The following is a 19,162-nucleotide window of genomic DNA, read 5'->3' as shown; positions in this document are numbered from 1 at the left end:
CAGAGAAGCCATAGCCTACCTTGGTCTCCCTAATTCATCGCCGTCCTTGTGGGCGAATGATTGAGTCCGAAGGTGGCAAAGCTTGAACACCCTCCATCACAAGCTCAGCCAGAGAGCCTAACACTCTGCGGTTGATAACACGAGGCATGTTCGGCCACCGCTCCTGAGCCCAAATCGCTACACCATTGCCAGCACGCCAGGCCCCTTCAGCTAGGTGGCCCCCAGCTTGGGCGGTGGTCGCCATGGCATCGTGGGCACGCTGGGCAGTATACGTAAGCCCGCCGGTAAGGTTGTTGTATGACCTAGCGAGGTTGTTCTGCGCAATCTGTGCAGTTGCAGCAAGAACTCCCTGCGGGATATCTGTGCCAGAAGGGCTCTGGACAAGGCTAGAGGTGCTATCTGTGAGTTAGCTTTGTGGTTTCTTAATAGAGGGCGTCTCCGAGAAATAAGAACCAAAAGCAATTACAAAATCTTACCTCAGGCGGTGCTCCTCTTCAGTCTCGTTGAACATGGCAGCGCTAAAGTACCCAACCACTCCATCGTCATCAAACTGAAGTTCCTCCCTGGAGAGTTCCTCATCAGAGAGCTCCTCAGGGGCGAGCTCGTTCATGGAACGATCTCGGTGCATCGCCCCTCGAACGAGCGGCCCGTCGAGCATGTCGTACCCTTCCTCACGCTCTCCCTGGTCAGAGTTGTCATAATCAAGAGGGACATCCTCTCGGTCCTCAGGTTCCAGGCTGGGCCCATTTTCAGAAGCACCAGGCTCCCCTAAACGTTCCTGGGCTCGGCGTCGAGTCCAATAATCATTAGCCTGAGGGGCATTATCAGGCGCGGAGTCCGAAGACAGGTCAGTGCTGGATGCGTAAGGACTGTCCATTTTGTTTACCTAGTTCTTTTGCGATAAGTGACTGCTTGTATCCGAGAACGGATGATGTCTGCCGAATACCTTGGAAGACACTTTTGTCTACGTGTGAAGGGAGGTGTGTGATGAGTTTGTTGGTGCCTAAGGTAAAGTTTGTTTGCGGCGAAAGGGAAACAATAGAAGCGTGCAGAAGAATTATCAGATTTACACTTGGATGAAATCCATGAACACGTCGAGACTGTCAGTCCGTGTGAAAGTTAGGTGAAGACGGGTGGCAGAGGCAGTGAATCTGTGGGCAAGATATCAGAACTTGATTGATTCACGATGGCTTAACACCCATGAAACTACTTTTGAAAACGAAATCCTTTTGTCTCTCCAATATCTAATTTAACTAGCGTAAGACCTGTATCCGTTACGCTTTCTTATTGTATCGCTTCAGCCTCAGGTTCACGATATCGGGGGTCATCGGTGCCCCTTTTCTCGTAGTCAGCGCCGTCCATCAATACTGCCACCACACAAGAGCTAAATGTACATTTTTCCTATTATTTTATTTCACCCCTACCTCGAGTTTTTCGGTTTTGCAAATATTCGTATTTTGGGTCATTAGAGCATCACAAAACTACCTACTATAGTAAAGTTGTGCGACAAGATTCTAGTCAATGGTGTCCTTCCGCTCTCTTAATCTACACCACTGGAAACCTTTCAGCGTCTAGTTCTACCACATATCTGGGGTTTTCTTCGTTACTTCTAAATCCGCCAAGTAGGAGTCCATTGTCGAAGGGGTCGAAGGATTCTTTTGGTATTCAAGAGGTCTCTTATGGAGGATCTAGGCTTTGGTTCAGGACCATGTTCCATTCAGCGACTGCTGTTTCTCGGGTGAGCTCCGGTCTCGGTGATTCTTCAAAACGTGACTTCTTCTACCTTTCGACTCTGATGGTGTTGAAGAGCGAATCAATACTGTTTCTTATTTTATCATCCATTTGGTTTAGCAATGGTGGCCGTCAGGGAGTAAGATAACTTCTGACAGTGAATAAAGGTGCCAAAAGGATTAGGTAGTCTTAACGCCTACCAAGTCTATATTAACTGGTGCAAATTTATACTAAATGAATTTGGGTCTTTTTGTCATTTGGGCTAGAAGTCAGAAGTCTTCTTGCCTCCCTGAGGGTGGTTACCTAAGGTAAGTTTAATACTCAGAAGTTTGTAAAATCTCTCGGGGAGCACAAAAGTCAAAATTGATTCTTTATACAAATATCATAATAAAAGCACCCTGTTCCGGCTTCCTCAATGTTTTGATTTTCCCCACGCATCGCCATAGTCTTTGGATTTCTCCTTTGTCATCTGAATCTTTCCATTTCCGTCCGCTTCCATCAGACCTATCTGTTCGAGTATTCCAACCGTATATTCTTACAGGTCAAAACTGTATGTATACCAAAAGCTTCTATTGTTGTTTCTTTAACATCGTCTCTAGATGGTTGGACCTCGAGGATCTCGAAATGCCGGCCGTGGCCGCCCCGGGGGAAGTGGTCGTCCCCAACGCAGTCAGAATCCGTACGCTTGTATTCATTGCGAGGGCCTCAGGACCCCGTGTACCAGCATGGTGTTTTTTCGTGCCCACAATTTCTTCGTCTGGACCATGCAAGCAGAGTCCGAAGAGCAACGATATAGGTCCATCGAGAATCATCTCAAAGCAAGGGTCGATCAGAGTGTGGTCGATCAAACGTTTTACCAGGCATGCCACGATCTACTTACCGCAAATGAGATACCAGTCGCCAGCTTGACGGAAGAGGTTCGCAACACTCTTATGGAAAACTTCAACGAGATAGATAACACAACCTGGCCAAAGCTCATGTATACACTGCGAGCCCATACGGAAAACCGACTTGTTGATCCTAGGGCCTTTCTAAGCACGCCCATTAACAATCAACTGGTGCAGATAGCGAGGCAAGTAACAGCCATGATAGGGAATCGCCTTGAACACTTCCGAGTCATTCAGTTTCCGTTCATGTGTCGTGGTAGGTGGTTTCTCGGATACTCCCCTGGAACCTTTATTTTCCGATACTCGAACTCCTTACCGTTCACTGAAGGAGTGAACAACACCCCGGGCCACATGAACTTCAAATTCGAAGGCCAAGTCCCTCGAAGCTCCTATGAGCACAAGCTACGACTCGAATCCCTCTGGAAGCCAGCCTCGGAATTGTTCATCAGCACGATTCAGTTGTTCGTCGGCAGAAGTCACAGAGCCAGATACCCGAGACAGGACATCCTACGCACAAGAGGGATGATAGGTCCTGATATGTTCAAGCCCATCCTGGAGGATTGGATATCTTGTTCCCAAGGAAGCAATTTCGTGTTTCCGGGCCAAGACACTAAAGACAGCATTTTGAGACATGTAGTGACCCAAGAGCTTGCGTGGCTTTTGCTTCAACTCAAAGATGTGCCTGGAATCTACGAACGTGTTCATTCGCAGGAACTAGAGAACCTTCTCACAGCTGCCACCGGTATATCACTGCAAGATCTTGCAGACCACTGGAACACCACGCTGGGATCAATGGCGTGGGGGCAGTTCTGTAGTGGGAATCGTGGAGAGCTCTTTATTTACGAAAATCAGGGGCAATTGGTAAGTCTCCAACCTTCCAGGACTGTCCTCAGGCAATGATTTAAGGAACTTCGAGGAATCATCGTCTTAAAACAAACCTTAGAAGTCTGAGTTGAAGTTGGACTTGGGTTTGGGCTGGGCGCGGTCAAATATTTACCCGAACCGAATTAAGCTAACAATTTCCTCTTGCAGGACATCTGGAGCCTCTACAATAATCAAACCTTCAAATACGACTGTCTCAACCCAAGTGTCGAGCATAACTTGCCCCGGTTGAGAGACTGCCGAGCTGCACTCCAACCATACGATCAATTGATTCAGGAAAGACTGCGTCAGGCCCACGAAGAAGCCGAACAAAGCGAACAAGTCTCGGCCCAACCATTCAATGCGCCTTTCCCTACACAGAATTAAGACGAATCGAACCGCCGAACGATAATTAACGCCAATTCGTTTCGAACTTGAGTTGGATTACATCATTGTTGCAATACGATTGTCCTGAATATTTATGTCTTGGTCAACAACTTGAGACCTCCCCGCCTGCTTCGCACCGCCAAACCTTACGATGTCTTCAATATTCTCTCTCCGCGGGCTCTTTACCCGCCAGCCTGCTTCTACGACGCAAACGACCCGTCTTTTCTCTACCACAGCGAATATGCTTGCCCGCACACCTCCCAAGGCCGCGCCGAAGAGCCCCAATGCCGGCAAGGTCCCTCCTCGCAGAAAGCACGCAGCTCCGAAGTCCGAAAACTTCTACCGCATCCGCACGCTCCGCCAAAATATGTTCTCTCCCGCTCCCCCTCCTCTACGAATGGCCCGTCTTCGATACCTCCGCCACTGGACCATCCACCGCGCTTGGCAACTCTTCCGTCGACAGCAGCATCTAGCAACTGAGCAGGAACGCTCTCGCATCTTCAGCGGCATGTACAATGCTTGTGAAGAGCTGCGCAAAACAGTTGGCCCGGGAAACAGAGCTGAGGGCTACCTGTACCGTGTTGCTATGGAAAAGAAGGGTGTCTGGGGTCTTGACGCAATTCCCATCGAGTATGCGCGTTATCAAACAGATCACCCAGCTAAGAACGCATGGAACCATGAGTGGAAGAGGAACAACGATTGAAGTATTATTTACTGTCCCAACCCGAAAAAAAATGTTTAGAATAGAAAGTGTACTGTATGTATGATAAGGCAGCTGTCAGATGATAGTGATTAGAAAGCCAATGTTTACGATTCTTATTAAGCCCATTCAAGGGGAGGCAAGATACTACTTAAGGCCACTCAATCCTTTCAAAGACGTCGTGAAAGGTAGCTAGTTATGCATGAACCACATTAAATGCAAAGATCATCACTCTCATTAAGTATCAGGTCCGTAAATGACAGCACCAATCTCCCGTCATCTTAATCCATGTCATTGATTCACTCTCATCTTCCCAACGCTCGACAAAGCCAGTTCTATGCCGCTATTCCAATTATTAATACAGAGAGTGAATATGCGTATCTTAACCCGCTCGAACCAAATCATGCAAGTGTCCTTCTTTCTGCCCATGCACCCTTGCTCCTCTCCGATTTTTGTCTCTCCTCAGGATGCCAGGTATATAAAAGCTGTTTCTGCAATTCCGCTCAGATATTAAGAGTGTCAGGTCAGATGAAATGACCAGTATTCGAAACAGATCCAAAATGCAGTTCCGGATCGTAAGGAAATTGAGGGTGCACATGGCTGGATGGTAGTCACTTTGTTGTGTCTGAGAAGACTCAATGAGCGAGTCTTTGCATATTGATTATCTGCTGAATAACAACGCCAGAAAGGAAACGTGATAGTGAGGATGTCGGCATTCGAGAGAAGATCGGCCGTGGAATAGATAGATAGTAAATAGGATCGGGTCGGCCGAAACGCCGGAATGTGATGCTGCCTTTAGCTTCAATTCCGTGATGATGAGTTTTGAGAGTGAGCGAGTGTAGAATATAAGAAAGGAAGTTGTCCTCCTGGGGCGCCGAGCAATAAATCCTCTATATCCTAAATTGATTCCCTGATGATCCAAAAATCTACACTCGTCTCCAGATGTCTGAACATATGTTGATAGTGCGGCCGAGGCGAAGTGGTGATCGATCGCTTAAAGATGAAACCTAGGAACAGCTGCATGTTGTCCCTGGTATTGTGTGTGAGCACATCCAAGTGGCGTGGATGGTGGTTCGTTCGGAGGCGCATGGCTGACGGTTTTACAGCACAACGCAGCAACCGCCGCCCTCGCCCTTCTCAAAGGTCAGCAGAGCAGCACGAGTGGCAGCCTCAAATACGTCGTCGACGCCTTCGCCGCTCAAGCTGGAGCATTCAAGATATCGCTTTGCGCCAATTTCCCGGGCGATTGCCTCTCCATCATGTTCAGACACAAAACGCATTGACTTCTTGCGCATTTCTTCGATCGCGACGGGATCCTCTCGAAGATCTTTCTTAAGACCAACGAGAATAATGGGAACACCGGTGCACAGGCGGGTGGCTTCCTCAATCCACTGCAAGAGAAACACGTCAGCTTTCCAGGGTTCATCACTAAGCGCATATTGCATGCCGAAGGGGCCGTACCTTGTGCTTAACGTTGTCAAGGGAATCTGGTGTGTCGACGGAAAATCCTATCAAGATGACATGGGCTTTTGAGTAGGCGAGCGGTCGTAATCGTTCGTAGTCTTCTTGGCCAGCGGTATCCCATAGAGCAAGCTGGACGGACTTGCCGTCTACTCTACAATCTGTCACATAGTTCTCAAAGACTGTGGGGATCTATATAATACGAAGTCAATAATCGTCGTCGCAAGGGGTTACGGTCGAGGCTCACATAATGCTGCAAACAGGTTAGCAAGGTTTGATGACGATATGTAGATTTGGAGGACTCACTGTAGGAAAGTAACCTAGCGTAAATACGCTCAGCAAACTGGTCTTGCCGCAGGCACCGTCACCGATAATGACCAACTTCCTACGGTACGTCGTTAGTGATCCGATTGATCATCAAATATCTTGAGTATGTCATGATGGGTGTGGCAGGGAGGAGTATCGTTTTGGGCCTGATGGGTAGCGGAGCTTGGGAGCGCGATGAAGTCGTACCTGCGGATAACGTTGCTAGGATTTGCGCTCATGATGACTGAGTTATATGACCTCGAGGCTGCGTGATGATGACGTTTCGAGACTAATCGTAGGAGGAAATCGGATCTGGAGTCTGCTACGGGCCCCAGATCTGGGTAATGCGTCGGTTAATCGTTACCGTCGATTGATTATGGGTGGAAGAGCAACGAGCTACAGCGATCAAGAGGGCGTCGTCGCGGTGATAACAACAGGAACAAGCTAAGCTAGGCCGAAAGGGATTGGATAGGACTGGATTGAGTGATATGAAGGTGATGATGGTTAATTGGAGAGTAAGGTCGGTTCGGTCAGAGAAATGTCGTCGAGATCTGGGATAGGACCCCTTATTTTTTTGCCAACGGACTTTTTGGTAAGAGAATCGTAGGATGGGTGAGTAAAGTAACAAGGGACGTCCGGACCTGAATGAGCGCGCGGACGTGGAGCGAGGAGGACAGGGCCAGATGGAACCAGCCAGGTCAGGACAAGCCGGGCCAGGTGCAGGTGCAGGCAGTACGTAAATACGGTGCTAGTATACGGTTCAGCTGCCAGGGTATGCAGTGCAGTCCAGGGTTTGTGCAGTGAGATCAGGGCGTTTTTAATGGTGAGAGTAATGTCTAGGACGGAGCGAGTGCCAGGGAACTGGTTGGATGAACAAATTCTTCAAAGAATAGAATAGTAGAGAAACAAGAAAGAAGATGAAAGAATGATGTCTAATGGGCTGGGAATACGAGACCAAGACTGACGGGCAGGACTGATGATTGATTGACCGAGATGATAGGACAGTGAAGGACTGTGGTGAGGTGGTGCTGTTCTTTTTTTGTCAGACCTGTTTCTTTAGCCTCAGTCTAAAATGGAGCTGAGGCGGACTGGGCTGGGCTGATGTACATCGGATTCTGAAGATTGTGTAGAAAAGATGAAACGAGTCATTCAAGATGTTAAGGAATGAATAGATCGATAATCTGATACGAATTAAAGGTATCCCCAAGAAACTAACGTTTAGTTATACTATACGCCGTAGATCTAAAGCTAGAGAGGCAGCCTCTTTTCTATTGTTGGAACAGCCGGGCTTGTTTACGACGGCGACGGTGGTGGCATCGGTGATGGTGGAGAGCCCGCGTTTCCATGGATGGACAGATTCACTCACTGACTGCACTGTACTCACTGTACTCACTGCACTGAGGTGCTCCCCTGAACGGGTAGGCCATGTGGAGCCTCGACGAAGAAAACGGGTCCGGGGGACCTTTTTTAGCTGAGGATGAGGTGAGGTCTAGTGGAGGACGACAGCCCTGAAAGTTCTCTAGTACAGGTTCTGTGACAGCTGGGCTGCCTGAGTGGACTGCGCATTATCACAAAGTGGGCTTCGACAGCATGAGTTGCTTCTTGTTGAATGCGACGGCAAGTCTGTGGTTGTTGATCGACATGGATTAAGGTACACGAGATGTGCCGGAGAATGGATCGTTACAACGGCATCTTCTGACATTTTGACTACGTAGCTTTAGGAAAAGTCACTGAGGGACTTCAATTGGAGGTTTTGTCATCAGCAGCATCTGATTAGCATAGCCCATCCCATCATGAGTTGATCATTGATGGACTTGCAACAAACAGCAAGCCCCCTGTGGCGGAGCATCCACAACTGTATATCCAAAACAAGTAATATGATTGAAGCCAGCTCGGTTAATTCTGACATTCTCCGCCCTGTACCAGCTCGATGGGAAGAATCTGAATAAGTATTTCTAACGGTCGGTTGGAAACAAAATTGCAGAGCCGTTACGCTTTGGTAACCGTCATAAATCGTCACTAGAGACTCAATTAGGTAAACAGAAGTCGGTGGAGAGTTTCGTCGTCATGGAGCCTCTCAGCTCAACCCAACTCCGCCAAGCCAAACAAAACTCACGGACCGTTCTATCATCTTCAATGCTCATATCTTCTTCAACGAATTAGCTGTCTGTGTTTTGTTTCTGCATCGATAGCTTCCATAGACGACAGGGCCAAGGTGTCCTTCAATACGACAGTAACGACAGAATTCAGATCTAGGCAAGCATATCAACAGATCCACATAAAAAGTGCCCTTGTCTTTGCTCGGAGGATTAAACATTTGGGCTCAGAGATGCTCGTCATGCCAGCCAATCTCATTGCTGGGATGCAAAAATGCATGGCCGCCGCCATTTGAGGCTGTGCAGACTAACCCACACCCGCCAGCCGGTAAGCTAAAAACAGGAACCAAACCAGCCCTGGAGCCCTGGAGACCAAGGGGCAGGACGAACTACTGCTTTAGCACTGACGCTTATTGCCTGTTGTGCAGCGATGATGGAAAAGTCCCCTGGAAATAGAAATAGCAACAGAACCCTAGCTCGTGTCTCAAGACTTCATGCCATGCTACTTGAGGGCATTGGATGAGATCAACTCGACCATTTTGCGGACGATCCCGTTAATGCGCTCCATCTTCTTGGCTCCCTCACGCTAACATGATAATATGGATTCCATGAGAAGGATTTCGGTGTTTGTGAGTTGCGCCGGCGGTCCGCATTGCTGACGTTCGGATGTCTGCAAACGTCCCTTCAAGGTCCTTTTCCCTCTGACGTTAGTGTAGAAAAACTTCAATTCTCACCTGCGTGGATCCTTCATGACAGCATACTGTACGGGCATACCCGATGAGCTAGTTGGCCCGTCTCACTGTCTATGTCCGCTTGCGTTGAATGCAACAACGACGCCTCGTGGCCGATGTCACAGTAGGCAATAAACTCACTGCCCTACAAGGCTGCGGTGGTGTTTGCAGGTGATGCCACGATCCTTCGTCCCAATAATGTATGCATAGCTGTCAGCGTCTTGATGGCTGCTTGAGTCTTACCTGCATATTCCCTTCGTCTGGTGGGCAAAGATCGCATCCGTTTACCCTTCCGATCAACTCTGATTCAATGTGAGTGGTACTCCAGGCGGCGTTTGTACGGACAGATTTCAGCAATTGAGAATCCTTCGTCTATCTATGGACAAATAACCGAAACATGTTGCGTCGTCCTCTCCCGTCGATGCTGTCCTCCGTCGTTTGCAACATGCATGGACAAGGGGCAACACGGCATCGTCTCAATTTGGTATCCTGTCACACACATAGGTTTGCGCGCCGAGATGTATGTCGTAGATTCGTTGCACATGGTCTGATCCAGCTGTTATCATAAGAGATAGAGTCGAGTCTATGAGGCTTTCATATGGCTCTTGTGCGATTGTGCTGGCCATGTTTAATGTTGCACGGCGTCGGCAACCATCGTGGTGCCTATGGATGACGAGTTTGGTGGTCAAATTTGTTCTGCACATCGGCATGAGATATGAAGATCCTAATTCGGGCCTGCTTCTTCTGATGGTGATCTGCCTTGGTTGCTCCCTGGTAAGGTTATGTCTATGGAGTATTGATCGTCTCGCGAAGACGGGACCGGTGTTTTCCCACCGTTAATAACCAAGCCGTAGTCTGTTTGTCAAACATGCACTGGTCCCTGTTACAGTCCTGTCATAATATTGGAATGTTGATTGCTTAATCGATTTCAGAGCTTGTGGAGGAGCAAAGGCCAGTCCAATAGCTTTCCTAAGTCTTGGATTCTCTTAAGTCACGAGACTAAAGTGTGCTTAGGTAGGTATTGAATGCACTTCACGATTACTTTGTTACGCACACATTGTGTACAATTGAGTAACAGACAGGAGATAATGATGCAGCTTTCGGTTGAGAAATAACCAATAGACGAATTGGGTCTTTCATGATTGCCAAAAAAGAATTGATTGTCTATGTATGTATGTATGTATGTGTATTTTTCGTCTGGGTGGCTGTAACGAAGCCAAATCTCCTACTGGAGCAAAAGACGTGCTGAGCTAGCTAGGTACAGGATACCCCGCTTCCTTCACCATCCAGCATACCAATGGCACAAAAGGTGCTGTATTTCTCAAGCCCGTCACCCGTCAGCGGGTTCGAGGGCAATCTATTGTCGAACTTTTTCCACCGACCAGAATTCTCTCGCGCATCACTACATCTGCTGACGCAGTCCACAATCTCCAGTAACCAAGTTGTAGCTCGTAGTCGACTGTCGCGGCGGCAGGGAAAAACCTCGGGAAGGGATCAGAGGCCGACGGTGCGGCTTGCCTTTAAAGGAGAAAAACCCATCGCAATCGGCGTCGTTGATCGGAAGGATGTCGCTACGAATGCCCGGGGCATCGCCCTCCGATATCTAAGGCGTTCTGGTTCTGAGGTGCCGCCATTAGATCCGACAAAGGTGTTGTCAGAGAAGGCGAACTCTCCAAAATTCCTTCTCTGAAAACTGCTGTTAGGGAGCCGATAGCGTCCCCGCAGTTTTTGTGTGGTCGCGTGGCCTGCAGAAAATCCCGCTCCTAGCACCGCACTAACAGTGCGTGCCAAGAAAGAATTTTTACAGGAGAGAGTTGTGAATTGATTGTCTCTACTGCTTCATCTCCAGGTTCAGGGTAGCCCCGAGACGAGTGACGTTGACATCAAGGTTGCTGTTTGTAACCCCACCCTCGGAAGGCACAAACAAACCAAATCGCCAGATCTCAACATCACGTGCAAGATCACACCAGGACACCAGGCTAGGGGAATAGCGGGGCATATCCCGTCAATCAGATGCGTGCCTGACCACATCACAGTGTCGCTGGGCAGGTTCGGCTGCATGAGAAAGTACAGGTGCTATGCAACTCCACCAAAGAGTGACTTCTACCGTCCCATCTTGTTTGAGCCTTGAGCCTCGAAGCATCAAACAACACCAGACAAAGAACGTTACAACATTTCCGCACTCTTTTATCTTCAATCCGAAGTATCTATACAACCCTCCGACTGCGCTTACGATTTTATAACAGCAGCAATAACAATCAATCCATTGGGCCCCTTCCCCGCAGGCGTCATCGCTGACCTAACCCTGACCTTGGCCGCTCGCTCTCCGACTGTGAGTGCCTCATTTTGAGCCGTCCCCAGAGACCCTCCACTTGCAACGTGCCCGCAGCCGCCTAACGACTACGACTTCACCGTTTTGACACGCGCGATACCCTCCGCTTCCAAGCTGACACGCTCTCGCGTATTACAGAACCAGATTCCTCATACGCCGTCCTCCCATCGACAGACACGTGTCGCGCACAGCATCTTCATGCCCTCGACTGCTTTGCTTCCGTAACCTACGATGCCGGCCAACAACCAAAGACCGGCCGCCCAAACTCCGGTATCACCACGAAATACGGCAAAATACACCAACAAGGATGGCTCCAAGTTTATCACCGTACCCAAGGGCGCTACCTCTGAGTCTTCCTTGCCTTCGACCCCCACAACTGCTAAAGCCAGTGCCCCCCCACTAGAGGCTTCCAACCCCGACAATGACCCTGCTCCAACAGTCAACCGCAAGAAGCAGAAGCGTAGACAGAAGGCTGCTTTAAAAGCCGCCCAGCAAGCTGCGAACGGACATACCAACAATGCCGCGAGTGGTGGTGCACGCACAGGTTCTATGTCAGGGCGCGGCCCCGCTGACCACGAAGAGGTCGAAAGCGACGATGAACATGAATATATCCTGGCGAGCGAATTAACAGGCCCAACTACAAACGGACACCCCCCTTCGGATTCCAAATCGAAGAAGAATAAAAAGAAAAAGAAGAAGGGAGGAAATGCCGATCCTACATCACCTGTACCCGAAACTCTTGAATCTGAGCCCCAATCGCACTTGTCGCAAGGCCCTGGAATGTCACGCGATAAGATATGGAGTACTAGCAATCAAGAAGAGCGCGAACGCATAAAAGCGTTCTGGCTTGGATTGGGCGAAGACGAGCGGAAATCCTTGGTCAAAGTCGAGAAGGATGCTGTTCTGAAGAAGATGAAGGAGCAACAGAAGCATACATGCAGCTGCACTGTGTGCGGACGGAAGCGGAATGCAATTGAGGAAGAACTGGAAGGCCTCTACGATGCCTACTACCTGGAACTCGAACAATTCGCAAACCAAGGCGAGGGACCACCTATGCTACCCTCAGCTCGAGATTTCGCTCTAAGACCGCCCCGGGGTCTGCCATCAAGTTATGCCAACCGCCCGCCATCGCGCGGTCGAATAGTCGAACATGTGGGAGACGATGAAGACGAGGACGAGCTGGAGGAGGTTTACAGCGAAGACGAAGTGGAGGACGATCGAGTGCCTCGTTATTTTACCTCGTTGACCACCTCCGCAAGCAGCTTGCCGAATATAGCGACTCTGACCGAGTTCTCCCTGGGCCGGAGATCGAGGGGCCGGAGAGAGAGATCCGAGTTGGCGACGCACCACTCCGCTTTGCTGCCGCACACGGTTCCTCGTCGCCCTCTTCACCGCCTGTTTCACCACCTGCTGCTCAATCTCAGCGACCCCAAGGCAGCGTGGGCTTACCTCACAAATACCGGGATTCCATGATTGACCGTCCAGGGATGGCAAGGGAAGAAGACGCCCGCGAACACTTCTCACGGGGCTACGGACACCCTAATGGCTCATACTCCAATCCACATAATCATCCTCCTCCTGAAGAAGACGAATACGACGAAGATGAGGACGAGGAAGATGACTTTGATGATAGTCAGGATGAGGAGTATGAGGAGGAAGAGGTATACTCAAACCCCTCTGTGATACCATCCCAGTCCCATACTGAGTGTTGCTGCCAGGACCAAATGACGGAGGAGCAACGAATGGAGGAAGGTCGACGCATGTTCCAGATATTCGCCGCCCGAATGTTTGAACAAAGGGTTCTCTCAGCGTACAAGGAGAAAGTCGCCAAGGAGCGTCAACAGCGGCTGCTAGAAGAACTTGAGGCCGAAGACCGAGAATCCGAATTGAAGAAAGCTAAGAAGGCCAAAGACGCGCAGAAGAAGAAGGACAGGGCTGCACAGAAGAAGCAAGCACTGGCCGAGGAGAAAGCGCGTAAAGAGGCGGAGAAGGCTGCTGCAGACGCTGCTCGGCTAGAAGCTGAGAGGCAACGGGTTGCTGAACAGAAAGCCAGGGCCGAAGAGAAACGAAAGCTAAAGGAGGCGCAGAAGAAGGCTGACGAAGAAGCTCGCTTACGCAAGGAGGCAGAGAGGCAACGTCGAGCTCAGGAGCGATCCGAACAAGACCGCAAGGCCCGCGAAGCCAAAGAAAAGGAGAAGAAGCTCAGGGAAGAACAGCGACAGAAAGAAAAGGAGGAGAAAGAGCGCGAGGCGCAGGAGCGGAAGGACAAGCAAGAGCGCGACAAGCGGGACAAAGAAGCTCGTGCTGCAAAAGCCCAGAAAGATGCCCAAGCAGCCCGAGAAGCTAAGGAGAAGTTGAAGGAGGAGAAGGCGGCTGCTCAGAAGTCGGCAAGTCAGACATCACAACCAATCCAAATCCCGAAGCGTGGTTCCCAGCATCCGGTACCGATCCCGGCAGCTCTTCCACAACAACCGTCGAATCCTGCAAGCTACGCCTCCCCGAAGATTCCAGTCGCCACTCCTGTAATGTCCAAAGCACCGACTCCTATAAGACCTCGGACCCTCTCACAGCAAGACAGTGGAGCGCAATCCGCTACAGCTTCGTCTACAAGCCAAAACCCTTCACCTCATTCCATGACACCCATCATGAGCCCAGGTCTAATTGGCCAGCGCCACGGAAGCGCAAGTACTCAGCATTCTCACTCCGTATCTCCAACAAACGGACAACCGAGACTGTCAGGACAATCTCCTTTCCAGATACCTCCTATGGGAATGCATCCGCCTCCGGGATTGCACCACCACCCGGCCCCACCAGGTTTCCCTAATCGCATGTCACAGGATGGCTTTTCAGCGTTTAGACATGGGCCTGGTGCAATGATGCCTCCTCCTGGTATGAACGGGCCAGCTGGACGTGGATTTCCCTTACCGATACCACCAGGTTTCTCACAGCCAGGAGTTGATCAATTTGACATGAATGGATTCCCGATACCGACGGAGATACCTCCATCAACGCATCATCGCCAAAGTTCATTCCAATTTGACACACCGCCAACCCCAACACAACCCATTGGGCGACCTACTCCCATTGGGCGTCCTGGAAGCATAAACCTTGGCCGCTTATCTGACGACAAAGAAGATGAAACTGCACATCTGGGTAGTCGGGCTCTGTTGGAAGATGACGAGCCGCTCGAAGTCGAAGGGATTATGGGGGTGCGAAACCAACCACCTGGACCTAGGCCTGATTATACCACAAGTCCCTTCTTGGCTTCAGCGTTTCCGCTAGCCCCCAATCCGTGGGGCCCTCCTGGTGTCGGTGGACATCCTTTGCCTCCTCCAGGGCTCAACAATCCTGTCTGGGGCGCACCGAGTGCACCTCCTGGCTTTGGCATGTCTCCTGTTCCTGCAATCAACTCTCTTCGAACCGCGTCACACCCCAGCTTCCCCCAACTTCGCGCAATGCTCTGCCAGGCATGCCAGGAACTCGCTGGCTCGGGTGACCAAGAAGGTTACATCGACCTCTCAACTCTGAAGTCAAGAATTGAGGCACTGTCAGGCGACAGTATTTCAGAAGCTATTCTCATCAACCTTTGCGACACCGAAGGAAACCCCAACAACGGAGGCGGTACTTTAGTTATCCGACAGAATAGTGGAGGTTTTAGCCACGCCGTCCGATGGGAACCCGATCTAAACGATGGATTTTATCGAGCAGTCGGTGCCCCAGGTGAGATTGGTAGCCCAGTGGCTGGTCAAGCAACTCTGCGAGGGGGAATATAGGAAAAGTCTCAGCAGCGTAAGACGAGCCGACAAACTAGCCGTAATTCCTTGTCTGTCAGAGATCTGGTGCGAGATAGCACCCCTCTGGGTCCCGAACCCTCTGCAAGTTGTGATCAGCTTATCCCCTTGCTAGGAGGTCACAAAAGAGGGAGGTCGTCTTTACACCTAAAGGGTTCGTCAAACGTATCTGAGGTTTGATCGTTTCGATCCTTCAGTCAACTGATCACAAACCAAACGATTCGGGGTGAGTCCCAATATGGCTAACTGGCCCACCGAGACAGCACCAGCTGCGGGCATGAAATTCTGGCACTGCTCATCAACGGAAGACGTCTAAATCCAACGCGTTAGCTCATTTCCTTTGGGTGAAGATATATTCGGATTCAATCCTAGGAACTTTGACCAAGTGTGTTACCAATAGTCGAGAGGAAGATCTTGCATGGATACCCAGGTGCGATTTGCTGCCAAATGTTGCAGTTGAAGGGAAGCGATGAGGAAATTCGAACAGCGTAAAAAAAGCGCTGAGCTCAATGAAAGAGTATTGTTCAAGCAGCGGATCACAAGCATCATAAGCCTTGACTAGTTCCTTACAATGCGTGTAGTTGGCCTGTGAATGTGAATAATGTTCGTGATGATGATTGACCAACACAGCTCACAACAATTAGCCTCGAAGTACCAGCCAAATCTGGCCGTTTCTCTTTCCAACGCCAGTGGCTTGTGTTCGTCATAAACTTTCAGCCGTCACAACTCTCACCTCAACAGGTGCGAGTATGTGCCGCGTGTGACCATTTTTGTGAAAAGCTACGAGATGAACAACATGTGAGAGGCCAGATGGAAGCACACGTAATACTTTAATTCAACGTCTAGCTGTGGCCGTCCCCATTTCATAAGGTAGATGAATAGATACATTCGCGCACCAAAGTTGCAGACTTTATCCTTTCCCATTGCTCCAAAATACTCAAACATGTCATGTAAGGTTTGTTCCCCTCCGGGCCTGATATCAAGGTATCGAAAAACACGTCATCCTCGGCCTTGAAGATTTTCAAGCCTTGGATATTTTCCCCGCGCTGTCATTCACACAGGCATTATAAAGAGATGGCGAGCGCTTGGGAAGAGGCAGCTCCATGGCGAGCCGAAGAGCTCAGTTTTGAAAAGAATACTCTTCGGAGACTCGGTGAAGCTGACTCGTTCCCGTAACCCTCCCTCGACGAGACCGATCCGCCTAGATTCGGTCCTGGAAGGGGTTGCCGGCGCCGGGGGCGGATTGGCCAGAGGCGTTGCGGATGAGGGGCTGGCGCTGAGCAGCGCGCTGCTTCTTTGTGGCGGCACGGGCCAGGGCGACGGCCTCAGACTTCGCGACGAGACGCTTCTGCTCCTTGCGGTCGCGGCAGCACATGAAGGTGAGGTAGCCGAGCATAAGAGCGGCTGAAGCAGCGAAGACGATGGCGATGATGATACCAGCGGTGTCCATCTCTTTCTTGGTCATGCAAATATCATCGGCGGAAGAATCGGTTGTGCAGAGGACCTCGTCGCGGCACGAGCTGGTGCTGATCTCAGTGCTGTAGCAAGTGGCGGTCTTGGTCTTATCCGAGACGGTCTCAAGGTCGCACTGCTCGGTACTCTTCTTGAAGGTGGTGTAGCAGTCGGTTCCTCTCGAGGTATCGGCACGCTTCTTGAGCTCACCAGTGGCCTTGGGGCCGTCGGTGATGGCAGCGGCGGCTTCGACGCGGGGAATAATAGCTGGCATGGGAGCGGCGTTGAAGCGCTTCTTGAGCTCGCCGGCCTTGGCGAGTTCGGAGCATCGCTCGAAGGTGTAGTGAGCCTCCTTGGCGGCGGCGTCGGAGGAGCAGCCGGCGGAGGTGTAGCAGGTCTTGAGGGCGGCCTCGTCGGTCTCCTTGAGGTTGGCGAGGCAGTAGGAGAGAGCGCCCTTGTTGGCACAGTCAGCAAAGGCAGCGAGGTCCTCGTGGTGGTTGGCGAGACACTCTTGCTGGACAGCGGCAAGGGCGTTGCCAGCGAAGAGAATGGCGGTTGAGAAGCGCATGATGAACGGGTTCAACGGTTTTTGGCTATTTTTTCGAGATTAGGTTTCGATGGAGAGGATGCCCAGCAAGCTCTGTACTTTCTGTTGTCGAAAACGAATTGGGCGCCTGAAACCAAGACACGCTCAATCCAAAAAGGGGAGAGAGGATGAATTTGCGGGAGGGTGGATTTGTTTGGTGGTTTTGATGGGGAACGATAGGAAAGAAAAAAGAGGAAGAAACAAGGAGAGGGAGCAAGCGAAACGAAGCGAATGGGATGGGAAATGGAAGGGATTATCCGTCCGTTTCTTTTTGGGCTGAACCTTGGTTTCTCTGGGTGAGGGTCCTTGGAAATGGAGTAAAAAATAAGAGGCAGAGGCAGTGAGAGAGAGGCAGGGGATATGAGGCGGCCTTTGGGCTGGCAGTGCTTACTGGCCACTGGCAAAGCTGGCAGCGAAGTGTTACGGGCTGGTATTATTATTATGGGGATCTTTAGAGTGTTGCTTGTGCTAAAAAAAGGGGAGATGAGGAGACGGATCCTTTCTAGACGGGGGTGAGAGGCCTTGAGCCACAATTGACTAAACCTGAAAGGGGATAGAACATGAGAAGAGATTGAGGGTCCTTGCCTTGGTCTTTGTTTGCAGATGTTAGGGCTGTGATTGTTCTGTTCTGTTTTGGGTGCAGAACTGGTGATATTGCTAACTATTTTGGAGTGGTAGTGTCTGTATGCGCATAGTAGTTGAGCCCATCAAGGACGGATCTCATCAATATCCATGCCAATGCATGCCCATGATGACGGCTGATGCTGATACTTTGCTGATGATGCAGGATCACAGGTGGGAACTTAGCTAAACCCGCTAGCCAGCACTGGAGCTGGGCTGAGCTGGATTCAAGACAAAGACAAACATCAACAAAGAGAATCAAGACATGTTTACACACATTGCTATGAGAACAATCTGATTCCTACATTAAAGACTTACTAGGTGTCACAAGAAGCTGTTACTGTAGATCAAGATTGAGCGATATTACTGCTGACATGCTGAAACTTGACTCTCGGGCTCTCCTTGTGCAAACTACCTACGTAAGCCCAAGCCTTGCCATGTCTTCCCGCAAGCGCTGATTGAGGTGGCTGAAAGAGCGGATAACAGCACAGCTGGCAAGGATGGCGATGCAGCGACCAATCGATGCCAAGTTTTGGACATCTGGTGCGACGACGGTTGTGGGGTGAAGCATGAAGGAGAGTGACATTTGGATTGGCTTCATCGTCCATGTTTGAACTGCCATGTGTTTGTGTGTTTGCTGGAGAAACAGTTGGTGTCATGACAAACAAAATACGGACTGCAAAATGAAGAAATCAATCAATGGGCAGGATGAGAAGAGATGTTGTATAAGCGGTCAATACCCTGAGCTTACTCTACCTCTGGCTCTGCTTACATGTACCCATAGGCGTTATGCAGCTGAGATGGACCCTGTCGCCCATCCCGACGCCATCAAATATCTACATCTCATTACCAGATGACCATGTAGGCGGGAGAGAGAAAAGAAGAAGGAATATATCATAACTGTCCATCACCTTACAAACACTCTGAGGCTATCCCAAGTTTTGAACAATCACCTATCGGTATATCATCATGAGCTAAGGGTCCAGAGACCAATGCTGGAAAGCTTATATATGAGCAAAGCTAACAAGCATTTGATCTTGTCGTAGGTAATTCATGAGGATCTGATTCTGTATCCCGACAAACCTCGTGCCCGCAACCAGGCCATCCTGATACTTTCCGCCTTCATCGCGTTATCTCATCGGGATGTACCGAATCAACCACAACTCGCTAAAGATACAGGTGATGTTCAGGGGCTGAAAATGCCGAGCAGCATTTGTAGT

The 19,162-nt window shown here is 50.1% G+C and overlaps 6 protein-coding genes across 8 annotated transcripts; 3 read left to right on the top strand and 3 right to left on the bottom strand.

Annotated features, from left to right (window-relative positions):
• Positions 1–34: 34 nt before the first annotated feature.
• On the bottom strand, positions 35–877 carry FOXG_11575 (uncharacterized protein; the record flags this gene model as incomplete). The annotated part of the gene is made up of 2 exons (XM_018391263.1): positions 35–395; positions 477–877. The coding sequence occupies 2 exons, from the start codon at positions 875–877 to the stop codon at positions 35–37; spliced, it is 762 nt and encodes a 253-aa protein (XP_018249872.1).
• Positions 878–2,456: 1,579 nt separating this feature from the next.
• Positions 2,457–3,866, top strand: FOXG_20567 (uncharacterized protein; the record flags this gene model as incomplete). Its single annotated transcript, XM_018400846.1, has 2 exons — positions 2,457–3,479; positions 3,651–3,866. The coding sequence occupies 2 exons, from the start codon at positions 2,457–2,459 to the stop codon at positions 3,864–3,866; spliced, it is 1,239 nt and encodes a 412-aa protein (XP_018249871.1).
• FOXG_11573 (GTP-binding protein rho2) lies at positions 3,669–7,608 on the bottom strand. 2 transcript variants are annotated; one of them, XM_018391261.1, is made up of 6 exons: positions 7,441–7,608; positions 6,541–7,366; positions 6,334–6,412; positions 6,275–6,280; positions 6,028–6,219; positions 4,662–5,957 (listed from the first exon to the last, which is right to left on the bottom strand). In XM_018391261.1, the coding sequence occupies exons 2-6, from the start codon at positions 6,570–6,572 to the stop codon at positions 5,667–5,669; spliced, it is 600 nt and encodes a 199-aa protein (XP_018249869.1). In that variant the 5' UTR covers positions 6,573–7,366; positions 7,441–7,608; the 3' UTR covers positions 4,662–5,666. The 2 variants fall into 2 exon arrangements, with proteins under 2 accessions (XP_018249868.1, XP_018249869.1); XM_018391260.1 differs by having other exon boundaries at positions 3,669–5,957; positions 6,541–7,608.
• FOXG_11574 (uncharacterized protein) lies at positions 4,018–4,569 on the top strand (the record flags this gene model as incomplete). The annotated part of the gene is made up of 1 exon (XM_018391262.1): positions 4,018–4,569. One exon carries the CDS (start codon positions 4,018–4,020, stop codon positions 4,567–4,569), a length of 552 nt encoding a protein of 183 aa, XP_018249870.1.
• A 3,666-nt stretch (positions 7,609–11,274) lies between the features above and the next one.
• FOXG_11572 (uncharacterized protein) lies at positions 11,275–15,859 on the top strand. 2 transcript variants are annotated; one of them, XM_018391259.1, is made up of 4 exons: positions 11,275–11,492; positions 11,631–12,713; positions 12,755–13,153; positions 13,211–15,859. In XM_018391259.1, the coding sequence occupies exons 2-4, from the start codon at positions 11,724–11,726 to the stop codon at positions 15,263–15,265; spliced, it is 3,444 nt and encodes a 1,147-aa protein (XP_018249867.1). In that variant the 5' UTR covers positions 11,275–11,492; positions 11,631–11,723; the 3' UTR covers positions 15,266–15,859. The 2 variants fall into 2 exon arrangements, with proteins under 2 accessions (XP_018249867.1, XP_018249866.1); XM_018391258.1 differs by having other exon boundaries at positions 11,275–12,713.
• FOXG_11571 (uncharacterized protein) lies at positions 15,857–17,786 on the bottom strand. The gene has a single exon (XM_018391257.1). The coding sequence runs from the start codon at positions 17,301–17,303 to the stop codon at positions 16,485–16,487; it is 819 nt and encodes a 272-aa protein (XP_018249865.1). The 5' UTR covers positions 17,304–17,786; the 3' UTR covers positions 15,857–16,484.
• Positions 17,787–19,162: the final 1,376 nt, after the last annotated feature.

The sequence above is a fragment of the Fusarium oxysporum genome, chromosome 10 (assembly GCF_000149955.1).
Source record: "Fusarium oxysporum f. sp. lycopersici 4287 chromosome 10, whole genome shotgun sequence".
NCBI classification, from domain to species: domain Eukaryota; kingdom Fungi; phylum Ascomycota; class Sordariomycetes; order Hypocreales; family Nectriaceae; genus Fusarium; species Fusarium oxysporum.
This window is presented reverse-complemented; position numbering and strand designations above follow the sequence as displayed.

What these genes read in the sequence shown, in the direction of transcription:
- FOXG_11573 (XM_018391260.1), bottom strand. Translation starts at nt 6,572, where the DNA reads ATGAGCGCAAATCCTAGCAACGTTATCCGCAG. An exon ending in CCTAGCAACGTTATCCGCAG is followed by an intron (nt 6,413 to 6,540) that starts GTACGACTTCAT and finishes GACGTACCGTAG; the next exon opens with GAAGTTGGTCATTATCGGTG. An exon ending in TTGACAACGTTAAGCACAAG is followed by an intron (nt 5,958 to 6,027) that starts GTACGGCCCCTT and finishes TTTCTCTTGCAG; the next exon opens with TGGATTGAGGAAGCCACCCG.
- FOXG_11571 (XM_018391257.1), bottom strand. Translation starts at nt 17,303, where the DNA reads ATGCGCTTCTCAACCGCCATTCTCTTCGCTGGCAACGCCCTTGCCGCT.
- FOXG_11572 (XM_018391259.1), top strand. Translation starts at nt 11,724, where the DNA reads ATGCCGGCCAACAACCAAAGACCGGCCGCCCAAACTCCGGTATCACCA. An exon ending in ACGAAGTGGAGGACGATCGA is followed by an intron (nt 12,714 to 12,754) that starts GTGCCTCGTTAT and finishes CTCCGCAAGCAG; the next exon opens with CTTGCCGAATATAGCGACTC. An exon ending in AGGAGTATGAGGAGGAAGAG is followed by an intron (nt 13,154 to 13,210) that starts GTATACTCAAAC and finishes TGTTGCTGCCAG; the next exon opens with GACCAAATGACGGAGGAGCA.